Source organism: Bactrocera dorsalis, chromosome 2 (genome assembly GCF_023373825.1).
Source record: "Bactrocera dorsalis isolate Fly_Bdor chromosome 2, ASM2337382v1, whole genome shotgun sequence".
NCBI classification, from domain to species: domain Eukaryota; kingdom Metazoa; phylum Arthropoda; class Insecta; order Diptera; family Tephritidae; genus Bactrocera; species Bactrocera dorsalis.
The window spans coordinates 46,936,255-46,957,726 of record NC_064304.1 but is presented as its reverse complement, the minus strand read 5'-3'; the positions used below and the strand labels follow the sequence as shown (position 1 = coordinate 46,957,726).

General features: G+C 36.9%; 1 protein-coding gene across 2 annotated transcripts in view; it reads right to left on the bottom strand.

The window, feature by feature from the left end:
- Positions 1 to 226: 226 nt before the first annotated feature.
- Positions 227 to 21,472, bottom strand: part of LOC105225801 (dopamine receptor 1) — a 109,185-nt gene continuing 87,939 nt past the window's right edge. For both annotated transcript variants that reach the window (XM_029550003.2, XM_011204433.3), the window contains exons 5-6: positions 12,832 to 13,077; positions 227 to 2,550 (exon numbers count right to left, since the gene is read on the bottom strand). In XM_029550003.2, the coding sequence (XP_029405863.1) occupies positions 2,013 to 2,550; positions 12,832 to 13,077 (784 nt within the window). In that variant the 3' untranslated portion in view covers positions 227 to 2,012. The remainder of the gene's footprint in view (positions 2,551 to 12,831; positions 13,078 to 21,472) is intronic.

Sequence of the window (21,472 nt, the reverse complement as noted above, 5' to 3'; positions counted from 1 at the left end):
GCTATCAGTAGAAAAACTTGGGAGCGCATACCTTCAGACATCCCACCAAGCTGACGGGAATGGAAATTAAACGCCTGTACAAACTTCGAAAAAAGAGGCTCTTCTCTTCTATGGATTCATTAAAGTAGTACATAACCTTAACTAACCCGCATCGGTTAAGGAATAAGGAAGGATTAGTTTATGGTACACTATGTATGGTTTTTGTTTACATTGCCTAGGTGCACAAGGTCAGTTGTGTAACTTTCGTATCCTAATTCCCTAAAAAAATTGTTTTAGTAATCGTTAGAGAGAACCCGAAATACTCTCAATAAGTCACAGTTGAGTATGAATTAGTTTCCAAGAAATTCTTTTAGGTAAGTGGTGGTAATAAGATTATAGCAAATATCTTTAAGGTACATATAGTAGGAGATGGGTTAGTTGTAAAATTATAATACGGAAAAGCTTGCAAACGATTGGTTTTTCTTGTAGTTTCATATACACAAAAGGTGTAATATAATATGTATTTTCATGGGGTATGTTCGAACAAAACATAGTAAGTATATCGATCCACCAAAAAGATCTAAATTGCCAACTGCTTTTATATCACGACATCGATTATTATACCCTGAACAGGGTATATTAAGTTTGCCACGAAGTTTGTAACACCCAGAAGAAAGCGTCGGAGACCCTATAAGGTATTTATATAAATGATCAGTATGTTGAGCTGAGTCGATTTAGCCATGTCCGTCTGTCTGTCTGTATATATACGAACTGGTCCCTAGGTTTTTATGATATCGTTTTGAAATTTTGCAAACGTCATTTCCTCTTCAAGAAACTGCTCATTTGTCGGAACTGCCGATATCAGACCACTATAACATATAGCTGCCATACAAACTGAACGATCGGAATCTAGTGCTGGTATGGAAAACTATTGCATTTGACAAGATATATTCACGAAATTTGGAATAGATTATTTTCTCAGGCAACAATGTAATCTCCAAAAAAATTGTTCAGATCGGATTACTATAGCATATAGCTTCCACACAAAATGAACACATAGTTACTAAAAGAAATGCACCTGTGAAGGGTATATTAGCTTCGGTAAAGCCGAAGTTAACGTTTTTCAAGTTTTCGTTATGGTTTTAAATGAACAGATATTTGTCAGCCTCTTTATATTCTCCGAAGTTCCTTTTTAAAATTAATATCTAAATATTTGTAGTCTTAAGATTTTTCGAGTGCTGCATCTCTTAGGGGAGACGAATCACGGTTGGTACGTTTGAGTTGTGAAATAGTTACTTTAATGATATTAACCGTCATCTGTTCAGAACGCAAAAGTCAGTGGTGAGAAAATATTATTAATGCATACTAGACTTTAGACATGGATCCATAGACATAAGTCTACAGACAAAGCTTCATAGACACTGCTTTCATTTAGTTTGAGGGCGAATAATTTACTTAACAATCTCATTTCGCACGAAAATTCCATAAATTCCATTCTACTAATTCGTTCATTCTTTAGAATAACATTATCAAACAACACAACCACTTAGATAACTACCATATACATATAGTATTAACTTATTCAAGGTTGTAGTATTCACTACAAGCATACCCTAAAATATACATACGTACATATGCGGTCCATTATGTTTACAAAAGTCTCATTAGCTCTATATTGCTCACCCTGTTTTATTCCTGTTATTATTAACGGTTAAATGGTCTGTAAGTCGGTCGGTCTGTCGGTCACTCACCTTCACAAGCGCTATGGCCTTCACTAGCAAGCCATAAAATTCACTTTCAACGCGATTATCTCGCACGATTATGGCGCCACGCACATTTCATCGTCACTGCATCCTCTTCGTAATTCAGCAATTTTAAACTAATTCCGTTTCCATTTCCGTCACAACCGGCAAAGCCTCCACGATGGTCGTGGTCGCCACCGTCACCGAATCTCACGGAATATATGTTGTCGTCAATGATGCAGCATCCGCACTGGACATGCAGCAAACCAACGCCGAAGCGGTGCGTTTTGGTCAAATCGCAGACACTTGTTCCAGTTCGGCCGACGAGCGTGCTGAATTCATCATAACCACGTTTTTCGCCGCATAATCGGTTACGAAACGATCGCTGTTGCGCGGATGTATATTGCCAACCTCCTGCCGGCAACACCATGGATTTCGCGTGGTGAGTATGCGCTTGAAGGCGTCACGAAATTCTTTGTTGAATATTGAGTAAATGATAGGATTGAAGGCCGAGTTGGAGTAACCCAGCCACGAGAGTATTTTAAAGGTCTGTCCCCCAATGCAGGTCTTACAAAAGGCGGCGACAATATTGACACAAAAGAATGGCACCCAACAGATTAGGAAGACGCCCATGATGACACCGACCGTCACGGCGGCCTTGTGATCAGAGACATGATAGGGCGAACTGTGGTGCAGATTGCGCACTTTGAACTTTTTCGGTTGGTTTTTGTTGCGTCGTATACTCTTATAGCGTTGCTTCTCGGCCACCTCGCCGGGTCGCGTCACCGCCTTGATGGACTTTACATGCTTCTGCGCGTAGCAGTAGAGTCTGAAAAAGGTAATAGAAAATCCAGTTAATGAGTGATGTTTTTTTCAAATTCATTAAAGAATATTGATGGCTTAAATACGTATGTAAACATACATATTTAAGTGTGTAATATGACCAAAACTTTTCATGAATTTATTTCGCTCTGTAAAGAAGTAATGTTCGATGGCCATATCTTCGGCAGTTGTGAATTATAAAGAATATAGGTAAGCATATGCACATGCATGTATGCGTGTGTAAATATGTGTTTATTGTTTTCCTACGATTTTATCCATGTTTTATTACATACATATATCTTGCGTTAATGATAAAAGCAACAGTTGAAAAGTAGTTTACTGAATAAAAGAGCTTAGAATACCATGAACTCAATAAACGACAGAAACATTAGTAGAATCCGTGAAATGATTCACAATGTGCTAATAATAACGATCTATTCGAAAGTTTTAGTCAAACTGAAACAAACGAATATTCCATAAACAACAACTAATTGATGATTCCAAAGAGTGTGCGAAGTTGTCTGGTCGTAATAAATACGAATTTCAGCGCCACCATTTATCTCTGGAATCCAATTGACAATCATCCGAGTGCACCGCATTGGATGACTCTAACCCGAAGTGTGAAATATTTAGCTTCTAGCGGCTTATTGTTCGTTTTCTAGGTTAAGCTAAGTTAAGCTAAGAGCTCAAGCCTATCTAAAATTCCTCTATAAGTGAAAATAAAACAATCAACAAAGTGGGTCTATCAAAAATTCGTTGATTAGGCGTTTCAGCGTCAGTTTTTGACTACGAAGCTAAAACTGCCGCTATGTTTCAACCTCCATCTTGCAAAAGCTATTGGAGGAAAAAGTGCTTGGGTGTTTCCACCTTTCCCTCCTCCTTACATACAACTTACCTTTTAATGTGAGTGGGGCAAGGGTGCTCCTCTGCCTTGCAGTTACCATCGATTCTCTCTATTTCTAGTGGAAAGGAATAAATTTAACTACAACGAAGATGTAATCGCCGGGTCTGAGGCCTGGTTTAAGGTAAAATGCAAGAGAAATTAATTGCTCTGTTGTGGACTGAACTCTACCTGGTAATGCCGATTGCTGCAGCAAAACCACACCAACTTCTATTACTTCATTTCCCTACAGGGTCGTAAGTACTTAGGCTTGTGTGTATTCCACGGAGGCGTTGAGTTGGCTGCCGGACCAATAAGCTCTCAGCCATGCACTTACAATGGTGTATTTGTTTTAGTGCGCAAATAGACGGGCGGCGTGCAAAGGAAATTGCAAATTCTTGCCACCGAAGAGTGGACGTGCCGGCGCGTTCATTCAGGCTACAACCACACCTTTCTCTTGCCAAATTCAAGCACGTCTCACCTTGCGATAGGCAATTTGGGCATATTTTACTGCGAAATCCGAATGTTGCCTTTTTCAAATTTTCCTATGCTTCTTGGGAATACTGGAAGATCAAACCGCTATATCGCCATGCCTCAATTCCGCGAAAAAATGGTGCATTTGTAAGTGGAAGAAAGTCGGAAAAGCTTTCATTGGAGAAGTACGTGCAAGTGTGCTTTGCAATTGCATACGAATCTGCAATTAAAGCATTCGCGTTGTAGCATTGCGGTGTAAGTTGCACCGTGAGGTGTGGCAAAATCCTCTTTGTCTTGTTAGTGCATGGCATTAGGCAATTTGCAAAAACCCCTAGAAGCAGGTGTGTGTGTTCAAACACTAAAGTAATAAAGGCTTTCGCTGCCACTGCACATGCATCCGAAGAGCTCTCACGCACACATACACAAGTGATTGCGTCAACGTTTTCAGAGAGTGAAAGTGAGGCAGGTGCGGTAATGACAAAAATGGTTGCACCGTTTCATCGCGTAATGGCTTTATGCTCATCGGCGAGTAAATTAGAAAATAAATAAATAATGACTCTTTCCCACTTCTTCTAGACTTTGTAATTTTGGCAGAGAAACAAAGTAAAATGGGTCTCAAGTGCAAATTGAAAAATACTGCGGACTACTGCAGGATAAGTGGAACGTTAAAAATATTAAATTGAGAACGTTTGGAATTTACTCGAAAGAATTAAGAATATGAAATTTGCAATTATTCCAGAAAAGTTCAGTGAGCAAATTCGGCTGTACATAAACTCTTATATTGGCTTTAAAATTGAGTGGTTCTATCACTACTGTGTATTTTGAAGTATGGCCTTACGTGTGCACAATTTCAGATCGATATCTCAAAAGCTGAAGGACTTGTTTGCGTATGTACGGACAGACGGACAGATACACATGGCTAAAGCGGCTAGTTTGTCGTGCTGATAATTTATATTATATATATATTGGGTTGTCAAAAGAGTCTTCGAAAAATATTTCTAAGATTGAACATTGTAGGTAGATATATTTTTCCATAAAAACTAACTGTTACGAGCCTGACAAAATATTTTACTGTTAAATACGGTAGATTAATTGATTTCAGGTCTTTATTAAGTATTTATTAGATTTCTTTTTTATAACATTCTTCATCCTCGAATTACAGAAAGGAACCGGGAATATAATTATTTGCACTGAAGACATTTCCAGGGACTTTTTAGTACTAATACGATACATATTTGGTTCTGAAGCTGCCTCAAGCGCATTAAGAGTTTATTCCTTTGATAGGAATTAAATGTAGGTAGACTTTATAATGTCTTCTCTGAACCACCCTGTTCTCTTGATGAAGTTCAGAAATTCAAAAATTTTTATTTGTGCGATTTCCGTGGCATTGTCAAGAAGCCCTCGACCGGTAGTATCGTATTACTATTCTTATTATATTCTACATAAAGCTTTGTGTTTTCATAGAAGATGATGTATAGTCCCTCCTTTTCTAAATAGTTATTGTATTTTCAGTCTGATGGCACGTCTGCCAATTAAACAGTGATCTTTTAGCACTCCTACGAGAGTTTTCATCTAATTCTTCTTCTTCTTCTTAATTGGCGTAGACACCTCTTACGCGATTATAGCCGAGTTAACAACCGCGCGCCAGTCGTTTCTTCTTTTCGCTACGTGGCGCCAATTGGGTATTCCAAGCGAAGCCAGGTGGGGTGGAGATCTTTCTTTTCCTCTGCTTCCCCCGGCGGGTACTGCGTCGAATACTTTCAGAGCTGGAGGGTTTTCATCCATCCGGACAACATGACCTAGCCAGCGTAGCCGCTGTCTTTTAATTCACTGAACTATGTCAATGTCGTCGCATATCTCGTACAGCTCATTGTTCCATCGAATGCGATATTCGCCGTGGCCAACACGGAAAGACCATAAATCTTTCGCAGAACTTTTTTCTCGAAAACTCCTAACGTCGACTCATCGGTTGTTGTCATCGTCCAAGCCTCTGCACCATATAGCAGGACGGGAATTATGAGTGACTTATAGAGTTTGGCTTTTGTTCGTAGAGAGAGGACTTTACTTTTCAATTGCCTACTCAGTCCGAAGTAGCACCTGTTGGCAAGAGTTATCCAGCGTTGGATTTCTAAGCTGACGTTGTTAGTGGTGTTTACGCTGGTTCCAAGATAGACGAAATTATCTACAACTTCAAAGTTATGACTGTCAACAGTGACGTGAGTGCCAAGTCGCGAATGCGACGACTGTTTGTTTGATGACAGGAGATATTTCGTCTTGCCCTCGTTCACTGCCAGACCCATTTGTTTTGCTTCCTTATTCAGTCTGGAGAAAGCAGAACTAACGGCGCGGGTGTTGAGACCGATGATATCAATATCATCGGCATACGCCAGCAGCTGTACACTCTTATAAAAGATTGTACCTGCTCGATTAAGTTCTTAAGCAGCAGATTGAAGAAATCGCACGATAGGGAGTCGCCTTGTCTGGAGGATGGAGTCATGTGTAGAAGTTCACGCAAGTGAGGAAAGTTCTCTGATCGCCATTCACTTGGGAGTGGCCAGAAACGATTCTTTTACATATGACTCAAGCAGCTCACGACTTCCGGTCTTTGACCAAGTATCCTCTGGGTAGCCTAAGAACATCCGTTTGAAGGCGAGCTAAAGTGAGAAGGCGAAATATCCCCTGCATAGGGTTGTGCGCTGGGTTTGGGACCCGCCACGTAAAGAAACAACCCCAGCGAATAGTAACAACCAGCCTCGGATGAGAGATCCCCCTTTTGATGACGACCAAGTTTAAAGGTAGACTTTATTTATTTACACTGTCTCAGTCGACTTCACCTTATCCCACACTTTTCTGGAAGGGAAGACAATATTGTGGACGAATTAAAGTTAAATTCTATGGAAAGTTGAAAATCCATGATATAAAGTAGAAATCGGAACTTAATAAATATCTAATGCCATGTCAGTATCTAAGAATGCCACTTATTGCAGAAGGCTAATACGAAGGATTCCAACCTATTTTATAAACGAAAAAATTTAATAATTTTTATGCCTTTAATAGAAAGTTAATTTAAATTGATTAAAACTCGTATAATTTTTTTGTAAATTTTCACACAACGGGTGTCGCAAAAAAGTTCATTGGGAATTTGAAACAAAACTTTTTTCTGCTCTTATTGAGAGGCCCACAGACGAAGCGCTATTAAATTAAAAATATGCGTGAATTTGCCACCGGCTCACCGGCTTCGCTTTTTATGAAATTCAAGGTAAAGCCCTAAATGCAATTCATCTGATGAACACAAAAAGTCTCAAATGGCAGATGGTAACAAAAAAATGCACAAAGGAATTTTTTCAAACTTTTGCCATAAAAAATTATGAAAAATGCACATTTGGTAACCACAGCAAACTGGCAACAAAGTTCCAAACCAACAAACTATTCACATGCAGCAGCGGGAAGCGCCAACAGCAAATAACGGTGAGGCCAAGCTGCAGAGCGACAAAAAATTGCGTGAATACAGCAATGTTTACTAAACTCCCAGTCATATGAAATCAATTTTATGGACAAATGTTGCAAAATATTTGACGCGGCGATCAGTAGATTGGGAAATAAACGGAAAAAGTGCAAATATATAAAGTTAGCCAACATATTTAGTGGAAAGGTGAATCGGAAACTATTCAAAACTTCATAAAATGTGGCGAAACAAAAAAGTTACCGACATATTGTTTCAATAAATATGAAAATTTAAATATTTCTAGGCGAAAAGGTGTTAAAGCATGCAGAATATGTGGCAGTTGCAAGTGCAAACAAGAACTTTTCACGCTTGAATGCAGTGTTATGTACTCATAGAATTAAATAAAAACAAACAAAATTTCGCTCACAGTGCGCAAGCGAAATAATAAAAAACCTTAATGGCGCATTAAAGGAAATGAGTGCATAAAAAGTGCGGAAGTTGGCGCCGGTCGACGAGAAAGAAATCACGGAGGAGGCACAGTGCGCCACACATAATAAAAAAGCAACAAATATAATAAGAATACAAAAAAAAAAATGGAAAAAGAGCAACCAAAGTAGTTTTGTTTACTACTCATTTATTGCGAAGCACTACGATTTCTCTACGGATGGGCGACCCTTGGCGAATATTGCATTCGCTCCCACATAAAATAAAAATATAGATGTGTGTCGTTATTGTTTATTTTATATGTAATGCGTGCGGAGCCTCAAGACAAAGCAGAAAGCACTAAAAAGCTTATACAGGTATCCCTCGAATAGCACGGTACTTGAGTTGCACGAAATCACGAAATAGCACGGTTAAAAATTGCGACAACCCTCGAATAACACGGGGTTCGAATTACACGAAGCCGCGAAAATTCCTTTTAAAAATTGAAATTTAAGGATCCTCTACCTCTTCAAGGAAAAACAAATCAATCTTTGGAGAGTGACAGTGGTTGAACATATGTAATTTAAAAATTATTGCGTTTATAAAGTTTTACCTTTTAAATTTCAAATAACACGATTTCGAATAACACGGAAACCAATTAACCGTGTTATTCGAGGGATACCTGTACTACTATTTATTGCACGCTGCAACATGTGTTTCCCGTATAGTGTGTGCCGTAAATGGGCGCACATGTCGTATGAGTAACGAGTGCCTTGCCATATGCTGAGAAATAGTGCCTGCGAACATACTGCGGCACTTAGGGTATTCAACTTAATTTAGGCGTACGCACACCTATTTGGGCATGTAGCAAGATGATGTATAATAATCGGCATGTCATTACAAAAAACAACAGTAATAACGAAGCGAGCAAGCACAAGAGTATATAAATATTCACAGCGTATTTAGGCTTAGCCTAAACTGGCGGTTATAAAAACCTATATACATATACATACATATTTGTATGCATTGTGTTGAAAGCTCCTTTTATGCTATGCCTTTGATTCTTAAAGAATTCTAAACAATGCTTAGACACTAGGACAACTATGTAAGCAAATATATACTTCCTAGAGGTTAAAATAGTGAGTTAAATGTGTTTTTCGGGATTTCGGAATATTCTCAGTATAATCTGGAGACGGTGTTATTGAAGAAGCGAATATTTGCTCAGTTCTCTATTTAGCAATATTTTTATAGTTTTATACTCACTGCTTATGTTATGTTTTTTGAAAGCAACTGTTCTACAAAAACCTCTGCTGAAGGTCGAATTTGGAACAAGATCAAAATAAAAGAGTAGTCATGTGGTTCTCCAAATGAAGTTAAACGCATAAAAGTGAACGTTAGGCCCAGGAATGTACCTTTATTATAGAGATAAAAATGATTAAGAATGCAACTGACGATCGCAAGTTTTCTTCAATAAATGGAAAGAGCAAACCAAACAGTGACTTTTTGAGGATATAACGGCGTCTAAATAAAACTTATGGATTACCAACGCTTCAAATGCGAAAATTTCGCTTAATAAAATGGGGTCGGTGGCCATCTCATTTCTGGCCCATCTCCCGAACGCTCGCGCTTTATGATCAAACGTCTTTAATTCTGGCACAACTTAGATGATGAAAGACCGAAAATGAATACTTTCCAGCGCGAGATGGCGGATGGAGTCATTCGGGTTTCCTTCGATACTCTACTCCACAATAACAATTCCGCCATCTGTATGCACTCTATGACGTTTTTAAGAATATGTGTTATACACTAGAGTAAACATAGTGCCAAACCGATTCGTTGTTTGCTGAAATTACTGACTGTGCTGGGCGACAATGTCGACCGAATATTAGTGTTATTATTTTGGTAATAAACTGACAGGAGTTGCAAGCGTTGTTCCAGAATAACTCACTATTAAATGGCAAACCAAGCTTAGTCAGCTGTCTAAAAGACCAAGTGCAACATACTCGTAAGTGTTGCCTCACTGAAAACCAAATTGCTAAAAAACCACCCTTTAGTTGGTTAATACAGTGGGTAAGTTATCAAAAAAATCGCAACTTTTAATTCATTCCATTGAGTGACATTTTAAATAATAATCGAGTTTTGTTTTTCAAGAAAAATATAGACTATGAAATTTTAATGTAAATGTCTCAACGTCAACAAGTTAGCATTTTACTTATGTGATTCAATTTCGACTACAACCGAATACAGCTATTTTTTCTACTTTTCGCGAACAAAGTAGTTTTAAGAGAAAAGTAAAAAATGAAAAATACTCGCTGTTCTCTCTAAACGAGAGGGTGCTCTTTTCGTATCGTGGGTAGTAAATACGTGTTTGGAACTTTACTTTTTCATTTCCCTCCGGATTTAAGCCTTCAAGCATTCCAATTCTTTTTTCTGGACAGTCGGTGAAATGTATTCCCTGTGTCAAAATATTGAAACAAAAACTCTGTACCTAACTGTTTCGACTTTCTATGCGTTGATTTCGAACTTATAGCAGCATTCGGTTGATTTTACATTGAAGTCTCAAGTGCTCATATCTCTCGTTTTCAGCGCTCAAATAAATAATTTCTTTGCCTGGCACAGAGCCGAGATAACTCATGCAGCCTATTTTTGGTATCGACATATTTTTTTTAGATAAAAAATAGTTTTTCATTATCACTCCAAATGTATTTTGATAAATTGTTTAAAACTAATTCATTCGTCAAAATTTTGTTAATTTCACGGATCAATGTCTGACAGCTTAAGATTTATGTGCTTTTAGATGGTTACTTTTATCAACATAACAATTGACCAATTCTAGCAGAGCCCCTTTATAGAAACGGTACCAGTGAGTCTAATCTGTAAATTCTATTGTTACAAAAGACTAGTCGGTGAAATTTCCAAGTTTCGTAAGCAGAAATACAAATAGTTGCCTGACTTACTGCTAAAGTATGCTTTAGATTACATATCGGGACTTTTATGCCTAGGATTTATCTACTTGTATGCATGTGGCATGTGTGTAGCACAGATTTTTACTGCGTCTTCGGTTTTCCTTTTCGCATTTAATGAGCCAACATTATGGCTCGCTTAATTCGGGAGCAGCAAGTGCTATTAAGAGCCGCTGGATATACGAACGGACAAAACACATTTGAACGTACATATATACGATATAACCGCATGACCAGCAGATCGTCGCTTTTATTTGTTATTGCCGCACTTGTGTGCGTGTGTGTGAGAGTGCCTCGATAAAGCTATCACAACAAATTACGTAATGAATATCCTTTTATCGTTATAATTTGTTCATTATTATTAGCCAAAGGGGTGTGAAATCTGGTTGTATTGCCTCTCGCCACAACTTTATGTCTCATTGAGCGTTTATGTGTGTGTGTGCTTACATGCGTAGTCAGGTATTAAATTTGTATTTAAAACTATTGCATATAATCTCACTGTAAAACCATCAATATTTGCGTACATATACATATATAAGTCTGATCAAAATGATGGATGGATGTGTTGACGGCTATAAGCTAATTTAAGTATAAACCTTTCAACAAATTCGAATTTATTCATCACTAGGTAGGTGATGATTTTCTAAGCGAAGTTTCTTAAGAATAAAATTTAAATTAATTTGCATCACTTGCAGCTCAAAATGATGGATGACAGCTAAGTATTCAATAGAAGAAGTGATTCATTCATGATTTTGCCAAAATCGAATACACTCATTTCTGGAGTAAGGTTTATTTAAAGAGACGTGGTAGTACTGGTAGAGCAATAAGCCAAGTTTTTGTCTGAAAGCCATTTTCAAATTATAATTCTTAGTTTAATTTCAGTGATGACATTTATTCGTAACGATATTATTTAAATTTATGAATTTATTGATTTTTTAATACTAGTAACCAGCAAAAATGGCATTGGCGTGATTTTGTTAGCTTGTAGCATAAAAAAGATGGATACTGATAGGAGACAACTTTCTGTGTTTATATGAGCTTTTGGTTTATAGGAAGTATCAATAATAATTAAATAATGGCTGGAAGCTGATTCTGATATCTAATATTGCTGAAGAGAGATGACCTCCCACTCAGTTATCTAGTTTGGACCCTTCGGTATAGATACTTTCCCCATATAATTATCCACATCATGCCTATCCCACTCTTCTTTGAAGGGAAGTTAGAAAATGCAAAATAACTTTTAGCCCCAAAAACCGATGTCTAGCACCTATTTGATTCCTGGAAAGCCAATCAATTAAACATTAATCCATTCAGTTTTATTTCACTTTAACTTCTGTGCAAAAAAGTAACACCCCTCATCTGTTCTCTATCGATGTTAAATTATTTTTTTTTTTTATTAAAATTCATCTTAATTTACAATCTGTCGTAAGACAATAAGTAAATGTAATTGATTAATGTGATTCATATTGACTGATTGATTTGTGAAATGCGAAATATCAAAGATAATAACTCTTATAACATAATTTTCTACATATGCTAAAGGGCTCTGTTGACAAGTGACACGCTTTGACTGTCCATTTTCTGTTAAAACCAATTCCTTAATACCTTTTTTCGCCCTTTACTGAAGGTTACAGTATTTCGAACTATTTCGACATCTGATAGTGACATATTTGCTTCCGGGCATACTTACTGAGGTTTCTATAGCAATGCCTGTCCTAACACAGTCACACTACTCTCATAAAATAGCCTTAAAAAATAACAACTGTAGTCTACTTTAGAGCAGCGTTGAGAGTTTCGTGTACTCAATTGTCTATGAAATTCAACCTACTCAGTTTTCATGGTGAGGTAATAATGGTCATTCATCTTGTCGTCACACCCAAAAATTGCAATGTTCAATTAACTCAAAGTTTTGTGTGATGGAAATAATTTATGGAGAACGGTAAGAGAGGCAGCAGAGGCATACCGTAGCCTAGAAACCAAATGAATGTCCTAAAGGCATTAAAAAAGCTCGCTAACAAGTTGTTCAAATACTGTTAACCCCTTCATTCGGTTACCTCCAAAGTAAAAATCGAAAATAACATTTATTCGTATGTGTGTACTTACCTACAGTAGATGCCAATCATGACCAGACATGGAAAGTAGAAACTAATACAACTGGATACGACCGCATAGGTTGGCGTCAGGTCCAGCGCACACGTGGGATACCGCTTTCCATTGTCTTCTACAATTAACGGCTGCTCCGGTCGATGCAGACCCAACGAGATTGGCACAAACGAGACAAATCCGGCCAGCAGCCAAATGGCAGCGATTGTAATGACTGCGACACGTCGTGTCACCCAGCGACCATATCTGTAAAGGCACACGAAAGAGAACGAAAGAGAGAATGAGTTAGCAGACAAACAGAACAGCAGGGCATGCAATGCAGCCAGTAAGAGGGGACTTTTACTAAGTAGGTAAATCAAGTGACTGCTAAAACCCGAGTACGCGTGTGTGTGAGTTCGGATTTTTTTGCGCTTCTGAGCTCTGTGCACACATTTTGTGGCAACCGGCATGCTGCTGAACATTGTGTGTCCATGCGTAATTGTCGTGACAGTGAAAGGTCCGACTGATGACGTTGTGGTCGTCGTGGTGTTTCTTGCTGCATTGCTGTTTTGTCTTTGTTAGCTGCGGGTTTGTGGATGACAATACTTTTTGCGCTGTAACCGCACGTTCTGATTGGAAAATAGCAATTTTCTAAGCGAACATGTGAATTTTTCATTCAGTCTGTTATTGAAACATTGTCTGATGACCTTTGCAACTGCAACTGACAGCCGTTGTCAGCGAGTTCTAACCAAAAATATAATACACTGAACTAACAAGTTTTACTAGTTTAAAAAGAAAACTTTGTCACTTTACATACTATTAGAAATACAAGTAGTTGTCAATGAAAAGCTTTAGAATATTTCGATTGGCAGAATTTCGAATGATATTATTAGTTTAGATTAACTGACGTGATTTTCTTCTTTTTGACAAAAATTTATAATATTGAATTTATACAATATTATAATTTCTTTGCAGTAAACTTTCTTTCATAAGAAGGCTTCCGTAAACCTGACTTTAGAATAAAGAACGTAGTATGGTGCAACGTCTTTAAAAATAATGTGTAAACGGTTGGTTATATCACCTAAAATGAATCGAGATAGATGTGAAGTTATGTATATATAATGCTCGGGATTACAAGGCGCGCTAAAATCCGGCTAACTATCTATCTGTCTGTCTGTAACTTGAGTAAAAATTGAGATACTCGTATCGTAATGAGCTGTAGTTTCAAAATGTTTAAAATGTGAGCGTAACCTCCTCCTCAAATAGGTTTAACACATATACCTCGAAAAAAATTTAAGCCATATCACCCAAAATTGGACAAATAATTTTAACAACTCTTGCGACAGACCGAAAATATTTGAAATCGGATAATAATTACGCTCACTATCCACATATCGGTTTTGTTAATATCTACTAAAAATGTTATAATTCAAAAACTAAATCCGTCAGAGACATTAAATTGTGCATTTAGGATAGCACAAAAAGGTTTTATAAGAGCAGGTGTCAAAATTGGATGATGGGCGTGACACCTCCCACATTTAGGTGAATTCCCATACATACGGACAAAACAAAACGGGACACTTACTTGTGGTGACTTTAAATCGATGTAGAGTTAACAAATCAAACTTTAGTAAGTACATTATGCAGCTATAATAAAACGTTTTTATTTATAAAATGAAATGTGGAAAAAGCCCAAAAATGACTGAAGTTGATCAGCTACAATTTTGGCTTTGCGATCGCAAAATTTGAGTATACGCAAAATCTATACTAATATTATAAAGCTGAAGAGTTTGTTTGTTTGAACGCTGCGACCAATAGGAGCGAAGGAACAGTGGTAAATGTGTAAAAAAAGGGGGAAATTATATATCTTTGGGGGCTTCCGTTCCTTGCGCTCCTTCAAGATACAAAAAAGTTACGTATGAAAGAATTATTTCTCTTTTAATGATCTAAAAAAAGAGTCCGTGAGTACCGTTTTTGTGATAACTAATTTGGTCGAAATTATTTGTTAGGGTTGTATTAACATAATAATATTAATTTTTCTATATTTATTGTTATTTTCTTCTGTCGTTACATGCAGTATGAAACTATTCAAATTTTTGAGGTAATCCGTAATTTTTGTGGTTAGCAGTCATTTTATTATTTTAGATCTTACACGCTGATGTTAATTCTTACTCTGCTTTTCTTAGAAAATGCCTCGGAAGCGGAAATCTGGTATATCCAAAATGGCATGGTAGTTTTATTGACTGGTGATTTCCGTCAAACCCTCCCAGTGATTCAGAGGTGGACACCAGCAGATGAAATTCAAGCGTGAATTAAATCATCACGCTTATGGTCGACAGTTAAAAAAGTTCAGGACTTTACGCAGAAATGTTGTTGAAAATTGGTGATGGTTGTTTAGATGTTGACGTTGAAGGCTACATATTACTGTCAAGAGAATTTTGTAATTTAGTAGAAAGTGATGTGGATTTCATTGTCCGGAATTGCGACAAAATTTGTGTAGTGATCAGTGGTTGTGTGCAAGAGCAATATTAGCACCAACAAATGAAATTGTTAATAGGATCAACACTGATATTTTAAACGAGGTTCAAGGAAAAATGAAGGAATATTTGTCAATGGATACAATTATAGATACGGAACTAAGTACTTCATATCCTTTGGAGTTTTTAAATTCACTTGAACTATAGGGTGTACCGTTACATAAACTTCAATTGAAACTAAATATACCAGTAATGCTTCTGCGAAATCTAGATGCTCCTCTGCTATATAATGGAACAAAGCTTCGGATAACAAAATTGGGACAGAACATACTTGGTGCAACTATTTTAACAGGTGTCGGTAAGGGAAATAGTGTTATAATACCTCGGATACCAATTGTTCCCACTGACTTTCCTTTTCAAATTTGAAAGGGTTCAGTTTTTCGTCAAGCTTAGCTTTGCTGTTACTATAAAGAAGGCACAAGGACAAGCATTACAGGTAGCAGGAGTGCATTTAGAAAACCCATGCTTCTCTCATGGTCAACTTTATGTAGCCTGTTGACGTGTATCTAATGCCCAGAATTTACACATATTTGCACCCGACGGGAAAACTTATAACATGGTCTACAAAAATATACTAGATTAACACTCTGTATTTTATTTTTTTAAATTGTTAGAATTCAGAATTATTTATTTTTGTTACGGTGAAATATATTTTAACATTTGTTGTTGCATTTCAATACGCAAATTTTAAGGTGTTGAAACTTCATTGTCTGTAGTAATTTTTAAAATTGTTGATCTCAGCCAAGCAATAAAATTCAGTTAACATTTTGACTCATTTTTATTATTATACCCTTACCCTTTATCTCTCATACTTATTTAATGGCTCCCCTGCGAGCGAAGCCGCGGTTAAAGAGCTAGTTAGTGATAAAATAAATTTTAGCAAAACTACTGTCGGTGCTATCCTACAGAAATATGCGAAGACTAAGTCTTTAAAACGCAAAACGGGTTCCGGGCTCCCGAAGAAGACTACTACGAAGGATGACCATCATATTAAATGGATTAGTATTCAGAACAGATTTAAACAGCTGAAAAGAAGCGATGTTTAGGAATTAAATGAAATCGAAATCAGTACGTGAACAATACGGTGGCGTCTCCATGAAAGCGGACTAAGTGCCTATCGACCTGCCAAATAGTAGCTTCTTGATGGTAAAAATGCGACAAAAAAAATACGACAGAAAAGTCGGTATACCGTCACAAATCTTACAGTCGCTAGTTGATTCCATGCCCGAATGAATAAAAATCATGATAAAAAACAAAGGAGGGCGAAATATTAAATTAAGACATTTTGATGTCCTATGTATCATTATTAATAATTTAAAAAATAAAAGTTTTTTTGTATCGCGTTTAATTTTGAGAACATTTTGTATAAGTATTATAGTGGAAATAGAAATATCGGAAATATCATTATATAATTCCTTATTTTTATATAAAATCATGTAATCACACATTTCTAAGGTTTACTCTTTGTTGTCCGCTGAAATATTGCATTTAAGTGCATCCCTGTGCCTAAAATGGATTAAATCTTGTGCAAACTGGACCTGCCCCCCATATAACTTTTTTTCCAAACATCCGGTTGACTTTATTTCTTGCAAGTTATTGAATCATGTTGCATTATGTAGTAATCCACTAATTCTACTTTTTCAATAAATCCTGCTAAATTCGTTGGAATCTGTGTTGTCCATGGAAATAAGTTCATGTAAATATTTGACTGATAGGTCTCACCTCAATAATTCAAAAAACTTTTATTGTAAAACACATCAAACCTTCAAGGAGAACGTCAGATGGTAAATATCTCAGTTCGATGCGCCGGAGGCAATAAATATTAATAACAACCCTTGTACAATTCTTTATCAAATGTTTTGTAGATTGTGGCTTTAAATAGGTCATTTAAATTCATTCTGAACTGGATCCCTTTCAACTAATTTTTTGCGGGTTCGTTTCGGCTCAAAATAATTGAGCAGATTTTTTCTCTTTTTGTTGGTGGTAATTTAGCTTTGTGTCCTTTGAGTTTAATGATGCACATAATGCTAATGAAAATGAGTTTGTCGGTTGTCTGCTGAGCGCTTTCATGTAGAACGAAACAAAAATCGAGACAAACAACAACACAAAATCAGCTTTCGCACACAAAATTGTAAAAGGAATGAGAAATGAACAAGCTCATCTAACATTTGTTTTCGTCCTTTTTTACTTTTTTTCTTCCTACAGACGAGTTGCTCTAAGTCAGCAGACCTTTATGAGGCCGTAATTTGTATGCTTAGGGAGACATTAGTGTGGAATAATAATTTCGGGCTTATTACAGTTAAATTCAGTACGTGAAGAGCAAAAGAACGATTTATAAACAATTTTCTTAGATAATATGTGTGTAATTTACTAAGTTTGAAGACATAAATACAACAATAGGATTTTTTTTTAACTGACCATGGCAACAGTTTGGCATTTTAATTCCTGAATATTGGATTAAAGTTCATGCTAGATTATAGTTCGAAAAATATCTTTCAATAAGTAATATGCTTGTTTAACCTGTAAAGATCGATAGGGTCACATACATATACGTACTAATAGAAGGGAAGGATTCTATCTGAGTTTCAATTGTATATTTCTTATATTGACCGATATTTTCGGCCAAAAGTCAACTAAATATACTGGGATCCACATATTCGGTGCCTAAGAGCTTGAACAGTTTTAGATGTATTTGGGTAATTTTTGGTCATAAGGACGCATACTTTCTAAGAATTATTAGTGCATAGTTAATAACAAAGGAACCAAACGAAGTTTAGATTTGTGTTATATGGGAAGTTGGCGTGGTTGTAGTTCATAGGTAACGGGTGGGCCATATAAAATTTTAAATTTAAAAAGCGGGCGTAAGAGATTGAGTGTAGCGTTTGCTGTATGGCACGTAGCGCCGTCCTACTGGAACCAAATGTTGTCCAAGTCTTCCTCTTCAATTTGCTTGAAGGAAAATTCGGTTAACATTGCGCGATATCGCTCACCATTGTTGGTTACGGCGGTTCCTTCTTCATTTTCGAAGAAAAATGGGCCGATGATTTCAGCAGATCAAAATCCGCACCATACAGTGATTCGTGCTGGTTGCAATGGCGTGTCGACGATTACGTGCGGGTTTTCTGTGCCCCAAATGCGACAATTCTGCTTGTTAACGTAACCATCGAGGTGGAAATGAGCCTCGTCCGAAAAGATGATTTTTCGGTAAAATTGACCATTCTCGGTCAAACGATCTTCTGCCCAATTTGCGAACTGTAGACGGTTTTTTTTTCTAGTGAATAGCGACCCATTTCGTAAATTTTAGACTTTTTACTGAATATCTGTCACTTTCCGAATGGTATTTGACGTTTCCAATGTCGAAATATAGATAATTCAAATTTAAAAACGTTAGACAGACCACCCTATATATAAATAAAATCTCACGTACTAAATTTTGTTGAAGTCGGTTTGTCGGGCCTCGAGACCCGTTGGATTTCACCAAAAAATTGGCAGTGCCACGCCCATTATGTATTTTTAAAACCGGTTCCTTTATAGCCTTCTCGTACGATCTCGGTGGTAAAATTCAATGTTGCTGGTGTAATTATTTATAAATTTTTTTCTAATTGTAGTTTTTTGGGCGTGTCAGTTGTCCGATTACGCCCATCTGACAACTCTAACTTACTTTCTTACTAACGACTTGTAATTAGCAGTATTTGATCTCTCGATTTTTAAGTGTTTTAAATCTATTATCCAACTAACTGCATTTTAAAGCTGTAAGGTTGGCCAGTTCAACCATGCAATTGGGTCCTTCATAATTATGATTTAGTTCATTGCGAAGGGTTCACTCGGATGATTGCGGTTGGGCTCCGGAGTGACATAATCTTTCAAATATCAAAGTGAAAATTCGGCTTTACTTGGTATTTGGAGCTCAATAACAGTAAAGCCGAATTTTCACTTCGTATAAATACAGACGGACATGGCTAATTCAACTCATCAAGGTGATCATTTATATATAGTATACTTTGAAGGGTTACCGACTTTTCCTTTTGGGTGTTACAAACATCGCAGAAATCTTACCATGTTTAGGGTATAAAAATATGCTTATCTTGCGTACATATCTTTGATACCTATAGATCGGCAGAACTTTGTTATTACCTGTTACCTTTGGACTTCCACTGTGCTCATCGTCTTCCTTGCTCATAAAACCAATACGGATTTTGGATACACGGCGGTTTTATAGATTTTACTTTGATTTCGTAAAAATTTTGATTACGGAAAGCGTGCTTGAAAGAGTTCTTTGAGGTGGTTTTTTTTATAATGATATGAATGTGCTCATTTCAAGACACTATGGCACTACATATTTAGTTCGGAGCAACTTTGCCATAAAAAAACGGTTAAGGAGTTGGGCGTTGACCATCCATTGACAAATGCAGCATGGACAATTTGCCGACACGCATTAAGGTTAATGGGAGGAATTTGTTCAGCAAATTATTCGACTATGTGAAAACGAGGTTATCCAGTTGAACAGGTTATGAAATTCAGAGATGTGCTTTGCGACGGATACAGGCAGTTTCTTATTTGTTAAAGTTGATTTTGTTGTTTTTATTTTGGGCCGTGAGCCCGAGGGTCAAAATTGAGGTAAGAGTTTTACTAAGAAATGTGCTGAGTACGGCAGCAGTTGCCAGTTGATGCGAATCGAAGTACACAAGATATATTCAAACAGTGTTGCTCAGGAAAAGTATTGATTTGAAGCAAGCCTGCATACAAATCGTACACGACAGCTGGTTGTAAGAACGCATGTGTTAGCACATATTGCATATATTAGCATACTTTTACGCGCGCAAATATATAATTTCGGTGCTTGCCGAAGTCAGTCGTACACGCATAAGTTCAGCGTAAATGAAAACCAACTGAGCAAAAACAAAAAATATATCGGTCCATGTAAGCATGTGAGCATTTAATTTATGTTCACGCTTATGCGCATATTTAAGTATGCCCTACTGCTTATGTTGCCAGCACAGCTGTTATGCTACAACTCGTATGTGGCTGCATTGTTAGGGAAACCAGCAAATCAAACGGAATAATTCAATTGTGATGCTAGAAAATGGCAAAGACAGAGCATGCAAAAATCACCAAAAACAACATTAGCAAGCGTCTTACGATTGCTCCATTGCCTAGAACCGCTCACGAGTTCGGCTACAATCAAAAAAGCAAACAGTCGTCATTCGCAAAAGTTCCAGTGGCAATCATACATATGTTGCCTAAGTCGGAAGTTTGCGCAATTGCAACTTCGCACGCATAACTCGTACAGGCAGACTTACACACATGCACACACTCCCCTCCAGCAGGTTTCATACATTGGCAAGCACGCATTACACTTCCAATTCAAATTTCATTATTTCGTTACTTTTTTCCTGTGGCAACAAACCTACTTATGGTCTATATATGTATGTATTTGAATTTTGACTTTTCCTATTCTTCCTTTCTACATTCTGTGTGCGTACACACTTACACATTCACTTATATTCATTTTAGAGCAAAAATGCTTGTTATTTTTGTTTCACTTGCGAAATGAGCACTTCACATGTCTGCTGAATATTTTTCGAATGTCAAGTTCCCATTTAGACAGGCGCTGTCTTAGTCTGCGGAGCATTAGCATACACTGTGCCTGCAATTGCGGTTGGAAATTTGCATATTTTGAGGCGCACAAAAACGTTAATTCGATGAAGTAATGCGATAGAATTTTTCTTTCTTGTCGAATTTAATTTAATTTCCCATAAAAGAAAAGCTACAAAAATAATTGCATAAATTATACAAAGTGGTGTATCCGATCCGTGTGCTATTGATTTCTATTCACAAAATATTGAACTTTTCAGTTGTTTGTGATATTATTTTAATTAAATTTTTAAACCTGTTTACATTGCATTGGCGAATAAGTGAAGTGATTTTTCGAAGATTTTTCTTATTGCATCAGTGAGTATTATATTATTTTTGTTCACATAATTGTTGTTTGCTTCACCTAAAACTAATTGAGTTAGCAATGGAGTCAAAACATATAAACATGAATAGCAAGACGACACGAGTTGAATTCCGAGTGACTATCCATCCGTCTATCACTTCAAACGATAACTTATGTAAACATTGAG